At 54.3% G+C, this 14,443-nt stretch overlaps 1 protein-coding gene across 2 annotated transcripts; it reads left to right on the top strand.

Moving 5' to 3' along the window:
• The first annotated feature begins 1,315 nt into the window (after positions 1–1,315).
• Positions 1,316–14,048, top strand: ZFP92 (ZFP92 zinc finger protein). 2 transcript variants are annotated; one of them, XM_079765239.1, is made up of 6 exons: positions 1,316–1,741; positions 6,912–6,990; positions 7,154–7,204; positions 7,432–7,558; positions 9,034–9,135; positions 9,624–14,048. In XM_079765239.1, exons 3-6 carry the CDS (start codon positions 7,172–7,174, stop codon positions 10,751–10,753), a joined length of 1,392 nt encoding a protein of 463 aa, XP_079621365.1. In that variant the 5' UTR covers positions 1,316–1,741; positions 6,912–6,990; positions 7,154–7,171; the 3' UTR covers positions 10,754–14,048. The 2 variants fall into 2 exon arrangements, with proteins under 2 accessions (XP_079621365.1, XP_079621366.1); XM_079765240.1 differs by having other exon boundaries at positions 1,316–1,498.
• Positions 14,049–14,443: the final 395 nt, after the last annotated feature.

Genomic DNA, 14,443 nt, shown 5'->3' on the forward strand with positions numbered 1-14,443 from the left:
GGTTGCCTCCTGCACATCCCCCACTGGGGATCAAGCCCCGCAACCCAGGCATGTGCCCTGACGGAGAATGGAGCTGTGACCTCCTGGTTCATAGGTCAACGCTCAACCACTGAGCTACCCCTGCCAGGCTCTTCTGTCTCTTTTAAAGACATTTGTCATTGTATTTAGGACCCACTTGGGTAATCCCAGCATGACTTCATCTCGAGATTCTTAACTTCATCACATCTGCAAAGACCCTTTTTCTGAAAAAGGTCACGTTCACAGGTTTGGGGGGTCAGGGTGCACACGTATCTTTTGAGGGGCCACCATTCTCCCCACCACACTTTGAGAGCCCAGGCTCAGGCCTGCCCAGCCAGCCCCCCCAGTGAGAGGACAAGACTGGGCAGCAGGGTCCACAGCCAAGGGCCACAAGGGGTCTCCCTACCTCTGCTCTAGGGAAAGGCTCCAGCCCTGCTCCCCACAGCTAGAAGCACTCTAAGTGGGTGTCTCAGGTCTCCCCCTAAGCGAGGGGGGGCTGCTGAGGGCTTCTCCCTGAGGCCCAGGCTCTCCTGGTTTTGTAATGAGGGTCAGAGAGGCGCCCAGCTCCTGCTCAGTTCCCAGTGGCCTGGGGCTGGGGGAGGGGCGGGCCACGCAGGGTGCCTGGTTTCCCTGGTTGCTTTTCTCAGACAGCCTTTTTCCGATTCCCAACTTTTCGGGAACTCATCATTGCCAAGACAGCACGTGGATTTTAAACCCAGTCAGCCCTGGATTTCAGTCCTGGTTCTGCCGCGTGGGTGGTGACCTGTGGGGGAAATAGGGACTCAAATGCCTACTCTACAGACCAGCTTGAAGGCTTGCGGGTCACATGGGGAACCTGAGGGGAAAAAGTTGAACCCAGCAGCTCTTCACTCCCTGCTCTCATCCTCTCTCCCCTCCACCTGCCTGCACACGGCCCTCCCCCAAACCCTCTCACTGCCCCTCCTGGCTCAAGTGGCCTGGTCCCTCTGCCGCTAGCTGCCCTGCAAGGTGGGGCGGGGGGAGGGGGCGGGAGTCGGTAGATGGAGGGGTTGATGACTGGATGGACGTAAAGCCCAATGTTGCCCCTCCTGGCCCCTTGGGGGACTGCGGTGGATCGACCACTGAGACCAGAACCCTGGAAGCATCCGGACCGGGACTCTGAGCAGAAGTGCTTCAGCGTCCGTCCGCGGGGAGTCAAGACAGAACCCCGGCGGGGCGCGCCGGGGCGGGCGCTGGCCGGGCCGCCCTCCTGCCGCGCCGCGCATGCTCCGTGCCCCCCCCCTTTTCCCACGCCGCCACCGCCCCCGCCCAACCCGCTCCGTGCCCGAACGTTGGTGCTGGACGGACAGACAGACGGACGACGGCAGTGCAGAACGCACCTCCCGAGCGGTGACGGAGGACGAGGCCCCAAACCTTCCCGGAGCCCCGCCGCCTCCTGGGGGCTGCCCCGGAGGGCTTCTCGGAGGCGGCGGCCTCGGCTCCGGTCCTGCTGGGGCGCCAGGTAGGGGCGGGGCCCCGTCTCCGCAGGTGGCGAGGGGGTGAGGGAGCTGCTGCAGCAGCGGCGGCGGCCGTCGGGACGCCCTGGGAGGCGGCGAGCTCTGAGGAGCTGGCGGCCGGCCCGCGGGGCTATCCCTTCCTGGGCGCCCCAGAAAGGCAGCCGGGTTTCCCAGTTGTGTGTCCACTGACTGCGGTTCGCCACCGATCCGGGGGCCGGCAAGAGCGCATCCCGTCGCCCAGCCGCCCGGTAAGTTTGGACTGTTCGCCTCTTCATGTGGGAGCACCGGGCAGGCTGGCGCAGCGACCCTGGTCGCAGCATTCCTGCCCGGGGCACCCGGCGAAGCGTCCGCAGGCACAGGGCTGGGGGTTGTGCCCTTTGGTGGTGTGGGGGGTTGGGGGTTGGCGGCGACGCGCAACGCCCCCGGGAAGGCTCAAGAAGAGGAAGCCGAGGGCAGGGTAGAAGGCCCGCAAGGGCAGGAGAGGGACGGAACTGAGCGGCGGGGACTGTGCGGGAATTGTGCAGGGCTGCCCTGCAGGGCCAGTTCTCTCAAATCCCCTCCGAGCTCCCATTGTGGGCCAGGTTGCTGTGGGCATTGGGGGTACATCTGGGAGCGAATTGGCTTAACCCCCTGCTCGGTGGGTCCAGTTCTAGAGGCAGGGCACAGACAATGAAAGGTAACGGTTTCAAATGAAGAATTATAAAGTATGCTAAATGGTGGGAAGTGCCAAGGGAAAAAATAGAGCAGGGGAAGGGAGGGGAGGTGTGGGATTGCATGTTTAAGTAGTGTGGTTAGAAAGCGACATTTCTGAAAAACTTAAAGGAGATGAGCGAGCGTACCAGGCAGCGGGAACAGCCAGTGCAAAGGCCCTGAGGCAGGAGTGGCCCGGGTGAGTAGGAAGAAGAGTTCAGAGGCCAGTGTGAGTGAAGCAGGGGGAGCAAGGGTGTGGGAGGAGGGGAGGGAGAGGTCAGGAAGAGCCATGGGTTTACTCTGAGTGAGACAGGCACTTCAGGGGAGGGTGCTAAGCAGGGAAGGACAGAACCTCACTAAGGAGGTGGCTCTCTTTCTGTCCAGCCCAGAGCCTCTGCCCCTGAGGCCAGGGTCCTGGAGACACCAGTTGCACGGTTGTTCCTCAGAGGGCTTTGCTGGGCCAGGCTGTCTGGAGGCCCCGGGACTGACCTGTGGCAGCTTTCAGCCTAGACCTGGGCTCCAGACTGAGGCTGCCACCCGCCCCCCGCCCCCCCCCCCCCCCCCGCCTGGGTCTTCCAGCTTTCCCACCATTCCCACCAGGTGGATGGCAGGTGATGTGCACTTCAGGGAAGGCTGCTGGGCAAGGGAAGGCTGTTGGGTCTTGAATCACTACACCCCAGAGGAAGTCCCACCAGGACGGAAGATCTTCCTTGTGGATGACCGCCCCCTCCCCCCAGTTCCTGATCCAGCCTGAGTGGGGGGACTGCTGACTGCCTTTCCAGTTGTTTGTTTGTTTTCTGTTTCCTTTTTCTGGGGAAATAGCCCCATCTCGTGGTCTTCCGAAGGCATCAGCGCCCAAGCCCACTGGCCGCCCCTCCCGCTTTGGGCTTTGGAGCCCGCTTCACTTAGCCCCCTGCACTCCTCCCCTCCCCCCGCAGGGTGGGCAGGTGGCTCCTCGTTCTCAGCTTTCCCTCTACCAGGATGAGTGAATGGGGTGGGAGTCTGCCCCCTTCTTGGGTGCAAACCAGCCCAGGAGGAGGCTGGCAGGGCCTTCCTGGCTTCTGGCCCCGGGGCACTGCTGTCCGATGGACCTTCCCCTGCGTCCCAGTGCCAGGTTTCAGGAAAGCTGAGCTTCGGGGTCCAGAATCATCTTTCAGTTTCTCCTCTATTCTGGTGGCCCAAGGTCAAAGGGTCTTAGGAGAAGCTGCTCTCCAGCTCCACAGGTTCCTTCTAGATTGTTCCTTATGCACGTGCTAGGGAGTGTCTTCCCATTCCCACCTGGAGGGTTACTTGAAGTTATAGTCTGTGAGGAAAGGGCTTGGCGTGTCTTTCCTTCCAGGATTTGGAAGTGTGCTGACTTTGGGGGTCTAGGTCTCAAGCATAGATATTGTTGCATGCAACCACTCATCGTGGCTGGCACCTCCCACTGCGCCTTGTGGTGTTGAACTTGAGTGTTGGTCTCTATCTACAGGTGAGCCTGTTATGCTGTTTCTCTCAGGTGGTCACAGCTCAATGGCTGCTTCTCCACTGGGGGCTTGGACCCCAGTATGTCTTGGAGTGGGGGATCGTAGATAACACCTCTTCCTTTAGACTTTGCTGTTTTCCAAGATGGACCATGACCTGGCGTTACAGCCGTGGGAGAGAGAAAAGAAGCACGAGCTGTTCTTCAAAACAATGTGCTGCTGGTCTGGAAAGCCCGGATGTTCTCACTAGTCTCTACCCTACACCTTTAGCCCATTATGTCCCCCAGTGACTGATGGGGTGTCAGAGTGAAATGTGACATGTGGACATCAGCATGATACTCGACAGCCACACCTCTTGACCCCCCTTTTTTATTGAGATGAGATTCACATAAAATCAAATTAACCATTTTAAAGTGAATAATTCAGCGGCATTAAGTACATTAACAATGTTGTGCAACCATCACCGCTGTCTTGTTCCAGAACATTTTCATCACCCATGGAGAAAACCCTATACCCAGAAAGCAGTCACACGCGCGCAGACACACACACACACACACACACACCGCTCCCCCCTCCTCCGCCCCCCCCCCCACACACACCCTCACACCTCATGCCCACCAATCTGCTCTCTGACTATGGATTTTCCTATTCTGGACATGTCATATATTGGTTTTTAAACATATATGTTTTTATTGATCTTTTTGTAGAGAGAGAAAAACATCGATGTGAGAGAGAAACATCCATCAGCTGCCTCCACTATGCACCCAGACTGGGAATTGATCCTGAAACCTGGGCATGTGCCCTGACCTGGAATCGAACCGGTGACCCTTCAGTGCACGGGATGCTGCTCACCCAATTGAGCCACACCTGCCCTGGCCATGTAATATTTTTAAAGATAAGATTATTTTTTGATGGCAGGTCACAGGACAGTGACACTTAGAGAGATGAAAGGCAGAACTCTTTCTTACAATTCAAAGGAGAGGAGGCTGCCACATGGGGGTGCACCTGGGTAGCGTGCTAGTTTCCGCGGGTCCCTCTGGGCACAGGGGCTGTCCCTAGTTTTCTTGTACTGACCCTGAGTGTGGGAGCCCAATAAGGGGGCTGAGGACATATTTAGTGGCCCCAGAGAGAGAGCCCCTGATGAGGGAGGTAGTTGGGATGGAAGCTCAACAAACTGCCCATGAAGAGCAGAGAAAAGGGGGTTTTCAGTCATAAATTCCAAACTAGGTCGAGACAGCTCTTGTGAAATATTGTATTACCTCATATAAATGGAATCATACCATCTGTGGCCTATTGTGTGTCTGGCTTTTGTCACTGAGCATAATGTCTCCAAGGTTCGCCCGCATTGTGGCATGTATCGGCATCTCATTCCTCTTTGTGGCCAAGTAATATTCCAGTGTGTGTGTATGGACCACCTTTGGTTCATCCATTCGTCAGACGGTGAACATTGGGTTGTTTCCACCTGTGGCTGCTCTGGTGAATCACGCTCCTGGGAACAGTCATGTACAGGCTTTTATTTGCACACCTGTTTGCAGTTCTTTTGAGTATGTGTCCAGGAGTGGAATGGCTGGGTCATGCAATAACTATGTTTACTTATTGAGGAACCATCAAACTGTTTTCCCTTTTAATTTTGAACACCGTCGAGCAAACAGACACGTAGAGAGACTCGTATAATGAAGCCTGGGTACCAGCCTCCCAGGCAGTGCCCTCCAGCTCCCCTTATTTCCTAGTTTACCCTTTCCTTTCCTTCCCTTCTGTTCCCTCCCCAGCATTTTAAAGTAAGTTTACAGGCCCTTTTCTCCCAAAATGCTTCAGTGTGCATCTCTTTTTTTTCGTTTGTTAATCTTCACCCGAGGATATTTTTCCACTGATTTTTTAGGGAGAGTGGAAGACAGAGGGAAAGACAAAGAGAAACATCGAAGTGAGAGAAACACATCGATTGGTTGCCTCCTGCACACGCCCCGACCAGGCCCGGGCCAGGGAGGAGCCTGCAACCGAGGTACGTGCCCTTGACCGGAATCAAACCCGGGACCCTTTGGTCTGCAGGCCCACGCTCTGTCCACTGAGCCAAACTGGCTAGGGCCATCTAATGGTTTTTAGCATCCACTCGACCTTAGAGATTCTCTCTCTGATTCATAGAAACTTCTTCATAAGACATTTGAGTTTATTTATTCAGGGCCAGTGTTGATTGACAATTTATCACAGGTGATAAGGGACTCCAGGCCAATTTCAATGCTCTGGGGACCCTGTCCCTTTGACCTCTCTCCTGTTGTACAAACACACTGTGCTTGCCCACATCAGCATAAGAAACACTCCGGGCGCAGGCCCACCCACCCACCATACACAGCCTTGTTCCTCCGCTGCTCCACCCAGGACTTCCACCTTTCAGTCTCCAGTTGGGTGAAAACAACATCCTTAGAGCAAACTTTCTTCTTCTGGCTTTGAGAACTGATGTGGAGAGAGAAATCTGGTTCTGTCCACTTTGTCAGTGACACGCTCTTCCTGCCCTTAATGTGAACCTGGGCTCCTTCCTGTCCCCGGGGAGGGGAAGGGGGGAAGAGAGGGGGCCCCCAGCATGGCCTCACCTTCTGCAAACTCCTCCCCCTTGTCCCCTCCCACCCCCGCCGCCTGCCCCTCCCCCCACCAGCCAGTTTTCTGCACTATGAATGCTGCACTCAGGCCTATCTGAGGGCTGGACATGGGCCATGCCCTTGGTCTGCTGCTCTCCTTACCCCCAACATTCATCTCTTGGCCTAAATGTTACTTTTTCAGAAAGTACCCCCCTTTCTCCCTCCCCCACCCTATCGTGGGTCCCTTCATTGTGCAGCTCACCAGCCTGGTCTTTCTCTTCCCCTTGAGAGATAGTCTATTTGCAGGTGGAGGCGGTATGTTTAGAGTTTTTTTTGTAAGAACCCTGACCTGAGGGGAAAGGGGGTTGGCAGCGGAGTTTCTAGGGATGACTGGAAAGTTGGGGTCAGGGGTACTGCCCACATGAGAAAAGGGCCAAGAGAAGAAGGAAATGAGAAAAAGAAAGGAAAGAAGAGCCCAGCTGGCATGGCCCAGTGGTTGAGTGGCAACCTATGAACCAGGAGATCAGGGTTCGATTCCCCGTCAGGGCACATGCCCGGGTTGGGGGCTTGATCCCCAGTGGGGGGCATGCAGGAGGCATCCCATCAGTGAATCTCTCTCATCGTTGATGTTTCTATCTCTCTCCCCCTCTCCCTTCCTCTCTGAAATCAATAAAAATATTTTTTTTTAAAAAAAGGAAAGAAGAAACACACTTCCTAGTTAGGTGCCGCTGGCCAGAGGAGGGAGTAAACCCGTGTCCGTGGCCCGCTGCGCAGGTGAGGAGAGGGAACAGAAGCTCAGTTTGGTTAAGTGTTATGGGTTGAATTGTGTCCCCTAAAAAGATATGTTGAAGTCCTGTCCCCAGGGGCTGTGAATAGATGGACTGTACTGGAGTAGAGTGGGCCTCCTCTCACACCTGCCTCTTTCCACTTCCCTTAGCTTCTCCGTGCCTCTGCCATGGCAGCCATTCTCCTAAAGACCAGAGCCAAGGTGAGTGGGTCTCCCAGCTACGGGCTACCCCTCGCCTCAGCATCTCCCCTTGACGGTCTCCACCTGCCACCTCCTCGTGTCCCAGCCTCACAACTGTTGCAACTCCAAGCCTCCTCTGGATGCTGCACTCCCCAGTACCGCCCTTGCCCCATCTTTAGTTGCCCCCATCTCATCTTGGGGCCCAAGAGGGTGAATTTCCCTGCAGTCACAGGAATGGCTCGTTTTAGGTGCCAGTATCTTTTGAGGACGTGTCCGTGAACTTCAGCAAGTCAGAATGGAAGCTTCTGGATCTCAAACAAAGGATCCTCTACAAGCAAGTGATGCTGGAGAACTACCGCCATTTAGTGTCACTGGGTAAGGACCCCACACACACCTAGTGCCTCCTACTCTGTCTCAACTCTCTTTCTTTCTTTCTTTCTTTCTTTCTTTCTTTCTTTCTTTCTTTAAACATATTTTTATTGATTTCAGAGAGGAAGGGAGAGGGAGAGGGAGATAGAAACATCAATGATGAGAGAGAATCATTGATCGGCTGCTTCCTGCATGCTCCACACTGGGGATCGAGCCCGCAACCCAGGCATATGCCCTGACTGGGAATTGAACCATGACCAAACACTAAGCCAGGAGTCCTCAAACTACGGCCCGCGGGCCACATGTGGGTGTTTTTGCCGTTTTGTTTTTCTACTTCAAAATAAGATATGTGCAGTGTGCATAGGAATTTGTTCCTAGTTTTTTTTTTTTAAACTATAGTCCGGCCCTCCAATGGTCTGAGGGATAGTGAACTGGCCCCCTGTTTAAAAAGTCTGAGGACCCCTGCACTAAACCATGCCAGCCAGGCTGAACTCAGTTTATTTGTGAGTTCCTTTGCTGGTTGGTTACTGTAAGGTCAAGAATAAATGCATTTCCCCATCAGATCCATTGCAGCCCAGCTTTTGTCTCAACAGGGCAGTTTTTAGCTCAGTGGTTTGGACCTGTAAATGTTCCGGGTAAATGTGTGCCCTCCCTCATCAAACTTATTTTGCATATAAACTCATAGGTTAACGAAACTTCTGCTACCCAAAAGATGGTGCAAATTACCCTATGCCCTATTGGAGACTTAATTCACTTTTACCAAGGTTGCATTTCACATTTGTTTCTTATTAGAATTTAGCAGCATCAAGCCACAGAGGGCCCAGGACATGGAGGCCCAGGCCAAGGCATGCAGAAGCAGGGGTGGGAGCTGGGGCATACTCCCCTGCTGCATCCCGCTGCCTTTGGGGCTGCAGTGGACCCTCTTGCTCCAATTTTCCTTTTAGAGTCAACAGATTTCACCTCTGTGATTTACCCCCACCGAGGGAGACTAGCTGCTTCCCCTGGGTTCTTTCTGACCCTCCCCAGGAAGATCTGAGCTTCCCAGGGGAGTCCAGGAATCCTTAGCTGAGTTTGGCATAAGGAACTGAGACAGCTGCTCTGTGTGCTGCTGATTCAAAGGTCTTCAGCTTTTGGGGTGCAGGCAACCCCTCGGCTCTGTTCACTTCCTGATACTCCCTACGGCCTTGCCCCCAGTGGATCCCTGCTCTAGCCCTTTGGCTATGCCTTGGGGTATCCACACACAGAGAGGCCCCCACAAGCTTGCTGCTCTCCGCGAGGCCAAATAATAACATCTTTATCCTCGTGGCCCAAATCGCCATTTATTACAGATCCCCTGGGCCTGCCTGGCCCCTGTAGGCTTAGAGCCCCTTGCTTCTTGAGAGGGACTTTGCCCTTTCTCTGGACCCTTCCAGTGGCACTTTTTGGAGAGTTCTTTGTTCTCTGTTCCTGAAGATACTGATTCACTTCATTTCCGTGCACAGGATTTTCATCCTCCAAGCCTCACCTGGTCTCCCTGCTGGAGCGAGGGGAGTGGCCCTGGGTAGCAGACAGCCGGACAAGGGCTGCCGTAGGAACACAGGCAGGTGAGTAAAAGGTGCCCGGCCAGCTTGCCTGAGCCATTTGCATAGAGCAGCAGCCAGTGGAGGGTGGCACAGTCACTTTGGGTGGGGAACTCTCTTTTGTGGTAGATTTAAATGCCCCAAGGAGTCCCGCCCCCCCCCATGGAGGCACCAGATGAAGGGAGCACCTCCTGCTGTCTCACCCCACTTCCTCCCTTCTCACTCTCCTGTCTGTCTGCCCAAGATGATCTCCTGGTTCATCTCTTCTCAGCCTTGGCATGAGGATGAGGGTGAAGAAAAAACCCTCAATAGAGACCCAGGGAGGGAGCAATACCGGTTAGTGCCCTCTGTCTTTACAGATGAAAGGATCAATAGCAAGACATTGAGTTCCAAAAAGAGACATTGTCCAAAAGAATGCGCAGGTGGCAGTAAGGGCTAGGGAGCCAGGCTGCTGGAGGAGACACCTGAGCAGACACAGAAACATGTTCATTCTGTTCATTCTCCCGAGACAGGTTCCAGCAGGAGTGACCATCACAGGGAGAAAGGCCACGGCAGCTCCTCGGGAGAGGGGAGAGAGCCAGCGCAGAGAAGGAACCACAGCGTCAGGCAGGATTCAGTGCCAAGGCCACAGAGTTCCAAAGGCGCAGAGAAGCGCTACCTGTGTCAGCAGTGTGGGAAATCCTTCAGCCGGAGCTCCAACCTCATCAAACACCGCATCATCCATAGCGGGGAGAAGCCCTACGAGTGCTCGGAATGTGGGAAACTCTTCCGGCGCAGCTTCGCCCTCCTGGAGCACCAGCGCATACACAGTGGCGAGAAGCCCTTTGAGTGCAATGAGTGCGGGAAGACCTTTACGCGCAGCTCCAACCTCATCAAGCACCAAATTATCCACAGCGGGGAGAAGCCCTTCAAGTGCTCGGAGTGTGGAAAACTCTTCCGGCGCAGCTTCGCCCTCCTGGAGCACGAGCGCATCCACAGCGGCGAGCGGCCCTACGAGTGCAATGAGTGCGGGAAGTCCTTCAGCAGGAGCTCTAACCTCATCGAGCACCAGCGGACCCACAGTGGCGAGAAGCCCTACAAGTGCAGCAAGTGTCCAAAAGCTTTCAAGGGCATCTCCCAGCTCATTCACCACCAGCGCATCCACAGCAGGGAGAAGTCATTCCAGTGCAAGGAGTGTGGGAAGGCCTTCCGGGGGCGCTCGGGCCTCAGTCAGCATCGCAGGGTGCACAGTGGCGAGAAGCCCTACGAATGCAGCGACTGTGGGAAGACCTTCGGCCGACGGTCCAACCTCTTCAAGCACCAGGCGGTTCACAGGGAGGAGAGGCCCCACGAGTGTCAAGACTGCAAGAAGGTGTTCCGGAGCAGCTTAGACCTCCTGGAGCACCGGCAGGCGCACGAATGCCGGAAGGCCTGCAGCAAGAGCGATGAGAAGCCTTGCACATGTGGCGAGTGTGGCAAATGTGACAAGGCCTTTAAGGGAAAATTGCAGAAAACTCGCCATGGAAAGAAGACTTTGGAGGACAGCGACAATGAAAAAGAGCCAGCCTCCTTGGCCCCCAAAAGTCCCCCTGCAGAGCCCCACACTGCGGATGAGAAACAGGGGACAGACTCTGAATGCAAGGCTGCCCACAGTGCCATGTGACAGGGCTGTCTTGGGAGGGCTGAGCGTCCTGCTCCCCTCCATCTTGTCATTGATGACGCAGCCTGAGCCCTGGGCGGATGACAGGGTGCCGTGTGTGTGCACAGGAGTGCGTGTGTGTGGAGCGGATGTGAGCTGCTGAAAGGGCTCTTGCACACCCATCGGGACTGCGTGCTGCAGGACACCTGTGTATGGGCCCACCCCCAGGGCACAGGCACCTTGAGTTCAGTAGAGGTGGTCTATTTTCTCTCATCGGGTCATTCACTGCACCCCAAGACTTGTTAGTGTTTCCAGGTAGAAAACACAAAAAAGCACTTTAATCCTTGAAGAGCTTATATATGGAAGGGACTTGAGGACATTAAAACTCGTGAGCTCTGTAAGTAGGCTGTGGCTTGACTGTGACACCCCCCCCCCCCAAATTCATCAAGAAATGGTCTGAAAATGGACTCCGGCAAATGCTCTCACACTGCTCGTGCCTGCATTGTCAGCCTCGGCTCCGTGAGAAGGCACAGGACACCCTGCTACGGTGCTGACCCGTTCTTTTTCCAGGCCATTTGTCTTTGTGCCTGAAGACCGCAGCCTTCGACGGCTGTCCCCAGCTGCTGCTTCTCAGAGGAGCAGCGCCAGGCCCCATCTTCTCAGAGCTCAGAGCTTGGGGGGGAGGGGGGACTCTGGAGAATGGAGGGCCAGGGTCCCATGGAGAGGATGAGGCCCAGGGACTCTCAGCTTCTCTCCCCCCCCCCACCCCCCACCCCCAGAGAGTAGCCTTTTTGCACTGGTCCCTCATAGCAGAAGGCTCCAGGCAAGACATGGCAGCATGGCAACATTTGCCACCAGCTGCCCTGCTACCTTTGGTCTCCTCCCTGCCCAACCAGGCCCCCAAGTTTGCCCCATCTGCTGCTTTTCTGCCCCCCCCTGCCCCCCGCCAGAGCCCGCCAGCAAAGGCCACCCTGGCTTCTCTGTCCCTCCTCCCCACCCTCAGTGCCTAAAGCTGCCCCCACTCCCCGCACCCCAGCAGCACCCCTTGTGGTTTGTACGCATCAGGAGGAAAGCCAGACGGGTTAGGAATTTGCACAGAGGGTACCCAGCCGTGGTTCTCTCGTTAGATCTGTCTTTATAGGACATTTCTGAAAATATTGGAGGCTCAGTTGCTTTGAATGTTTTTGCGTTCAGGACAATGTAAGTTGAAGTTTGAGATTTCTGCCATATGAGAGTGTCAGGGAATCGCTCCTGAAATAAGAATCCCACCCCACCTCCAGCCCTATGAGAAGTACTCAGACCGGAGAAAGGGTCCCCCCCTCCCCCCAGGCCTGGCACATGGTCCTTGTGGTGGCAAGCCTGGCTACTCTTTTCCCTCCTCCCCCTCAGCCCCGCGGAAACAGGGCAGACCCTGCAAATGGCACTTTACTGCAGGCCAGGCGAGGTTCTCAAGCTCTCGCTGGCCAGGGGGGCAGCTGCTGGCAGGCTCTGTCCTGTGCCACCTATGCTGTCCCCGGAGCTGGGCCCAGGAGTTATGCCCCTTGGTGCTCTCAGCCCAGCGTCCTGATTTCGCTTGCCACCTCCTTCCAGCCCCCTTCACTCCCAGGGGCTCTGGTCTGTCACACAGAGCGCCTGAGGGCAGGCAGGTGGTGGATATGCTGGAGTCCCCCTCTGGGCCTCCAAGGAGCATGCGCTTTCCCTGCAAGACAGGGGAGGCTCAAAGACCCATCAGGAGAGTGTGGGAAGACCTGGAAGTCCAGGATTCCTTCTGAACATGCTGTTTGGGACTGCACTTGCTAGGACGACTCCAGAAGTGAGACATGTAGGAATAGGTGTAGTTGTAGGTGTAGGTGTAGATGTAGATGTAGATGTTTTATAGAGATTTTATTTAAAAGATTTTACACATCTTTGACTTATGGAAAGTGCTTGTAACTTGCTCTTATCGCATAACCTCCTTCTGCTCTGCGCGTCATATTCATCTTTGTGCCCTAGCGCTGGGCTTGGCACTTAGTAAATATTAGGTCGCCGAAGGATTATGAATTTATTCAATCACCCGCACACCAGGTGGCTGAGCCTGGATGGCTCCAGCACCCAGTGACGGGAGACAGCGGCTTTTAAAGGACTTTTGGAGGGCTTTGTCCTGGGCGTAGACTTCTTTATGCATACCCGGAGGGGAAAGAATGGAATGTGGTCACAGCAAGTGAAATGTGGTCTCAGTAAACGGAATGTCCATAGTGAAATGACCTGGAAATCCAGTTCCTGGGGGGAGAAGTAGCAATTCAATTGCTCCATCAAACCTAACAGTAAATGCTTGTGAAATGAATATCGCCCCCTTTGCACATTGAACTCAGGTTCTAGACCACAGTCAGCCCCAGCATAGCCTGGAGGCAGTTGAAAGTTTCTGCAACTTTTGGGTTTTCCTGTAGAAAAGGGATTAGGAACAGTGTCTGGAGTCCATGGAGAGGTCATTGGGAAATGTGTGTTTTTTCTGAGATGCAGGCAATCTTTGCTAGGATTCAAGAACCCAGTCCCTATACAGTGCAGGGGACACTGGCCGGAGGCCCTGTGCTTGGGATCCAGTCGCCTTTAACCATGGCCTGACCGGGATTGGGGCAACAGCTGTCACGTGGTGGGAATCAGGAAGAATGCTCTAGTAAGTGAACAGTTTTGCTCTTACATGCCAGTCAGTAACCAGCTTTTAATAAAGAAGAGCTGTACCCTAGCCGTTTTGGCTCCATGGATAGAGCATCGGCCCACAGACTGAAGGGTCACAGATTTCATTCTGGTGCATGTGGGAGGCAATGGGTCAATGCATCTCTCACATCGATGTCTCTCTCTCTGTGTCTGTCCCGCTCCCTTGCACTCCCTCTAAAAGTCAATGGGAAAAAATATCCTTCGATGAGAACTAACAGGAAGGAAGGAAGGAAGTGAGAAAGAGAGGAAGAGAGGGAGGGAGGGGAAAAGAAAAGAGAAAAGAAAAGAAAGAGTTGCCTTCCCCCAGGATAATGTCATCCCATTGATTCTACTGGATAAGCTAGCTTTTTGTCCCTCCCTGCCACCCACCCCACAACCATTGGTCTACTTTCTGTCACTGTTCATCAGTTTGTATTTCCTGCAGTTCTATGTAAATGGAACCCTGCTGTGTGCACTCTTTCTTGTCTGGCCTCTTTTACTCTGCATAATGATTTTGAAGTGCATCCAGGTTGTTGTAACAGTCCTTCGTTTTCATTGCTGAGTATCGTTCCGTTGTGTGCACGGACCACAGTATTGGTGTTGTTTCCGGGTTTTGGCCATGACTAATAAAGCTGCTATGAACATTTGTGTACCAGTGTCTGTGTGGACATATGTTATCGCTTCTCTTGGGTATACATATGTCTGGGCGGGGAGTTGCTGGGTCAGTTATGGATTTTGATCTTATTGCTTCGATCATCCTTGGTTGCCCTGCAGTCCTTGCTCCCCAGACACACGCTGCACATTTAAGTGCGTGCTGGGATGTGAGAGTAAGTAAGGCATATGTCTTGCCTCCATTCACAATCAGGAGCTTGTATCTGTTGCTATGATACCTTTGTTCAAAACTTGCCGCTGTTCCAAGATTTTTAAAAAACTTTTGTCTTGCCCTGGCCGGGTAGCTCAGTTGGTCAGAGCATTGTCCTGATATGCCAAGGTTGCGGGTCCAATCCCCAGTCAGGGCACATACAAGAATCAAGCAATGAA

The sequence above is a fragment of the Cnephaeus nilssonii genome (genome assembly GCF_951640355.1).
Source record: "Cnephaeus nilssonii genome assembly, chromosome: X".
Lineage (NCBI taxonomy): Eukaryota > Metazoa > Chordata > Mammalia > Chiroptera > Vespertilionidae > Cnephaeus > Cnephaeus nilssonii.

What these genes read in the sequence shown, in the direction of transcription:
- ZFP92 (XM_079765239.1), top strand. Translation starts at nt 7,172, where the DNA reads ATGGCAGCCATTCTCCTAAAGACCAGAGCCAAG. An exon ending in TCCTAAAGACCAGAGCCAAG is followed by an intron (nt 7,205 to 7,431) that starts GTGAGTGGGTCT and finishes GGCTCGTTTTAG; the next exon opens with GTGCCAGTATCTTTTGAGGA. An exon ending in CCGCCATTTAGTGTCACTGG is followed by an intron (nt 7,559 to 9,033) that starts GTAAGGACCCCA and finishes TTCCGTGCACAG; the next exon opens with GATTTTCATCCTCCAAGCCT.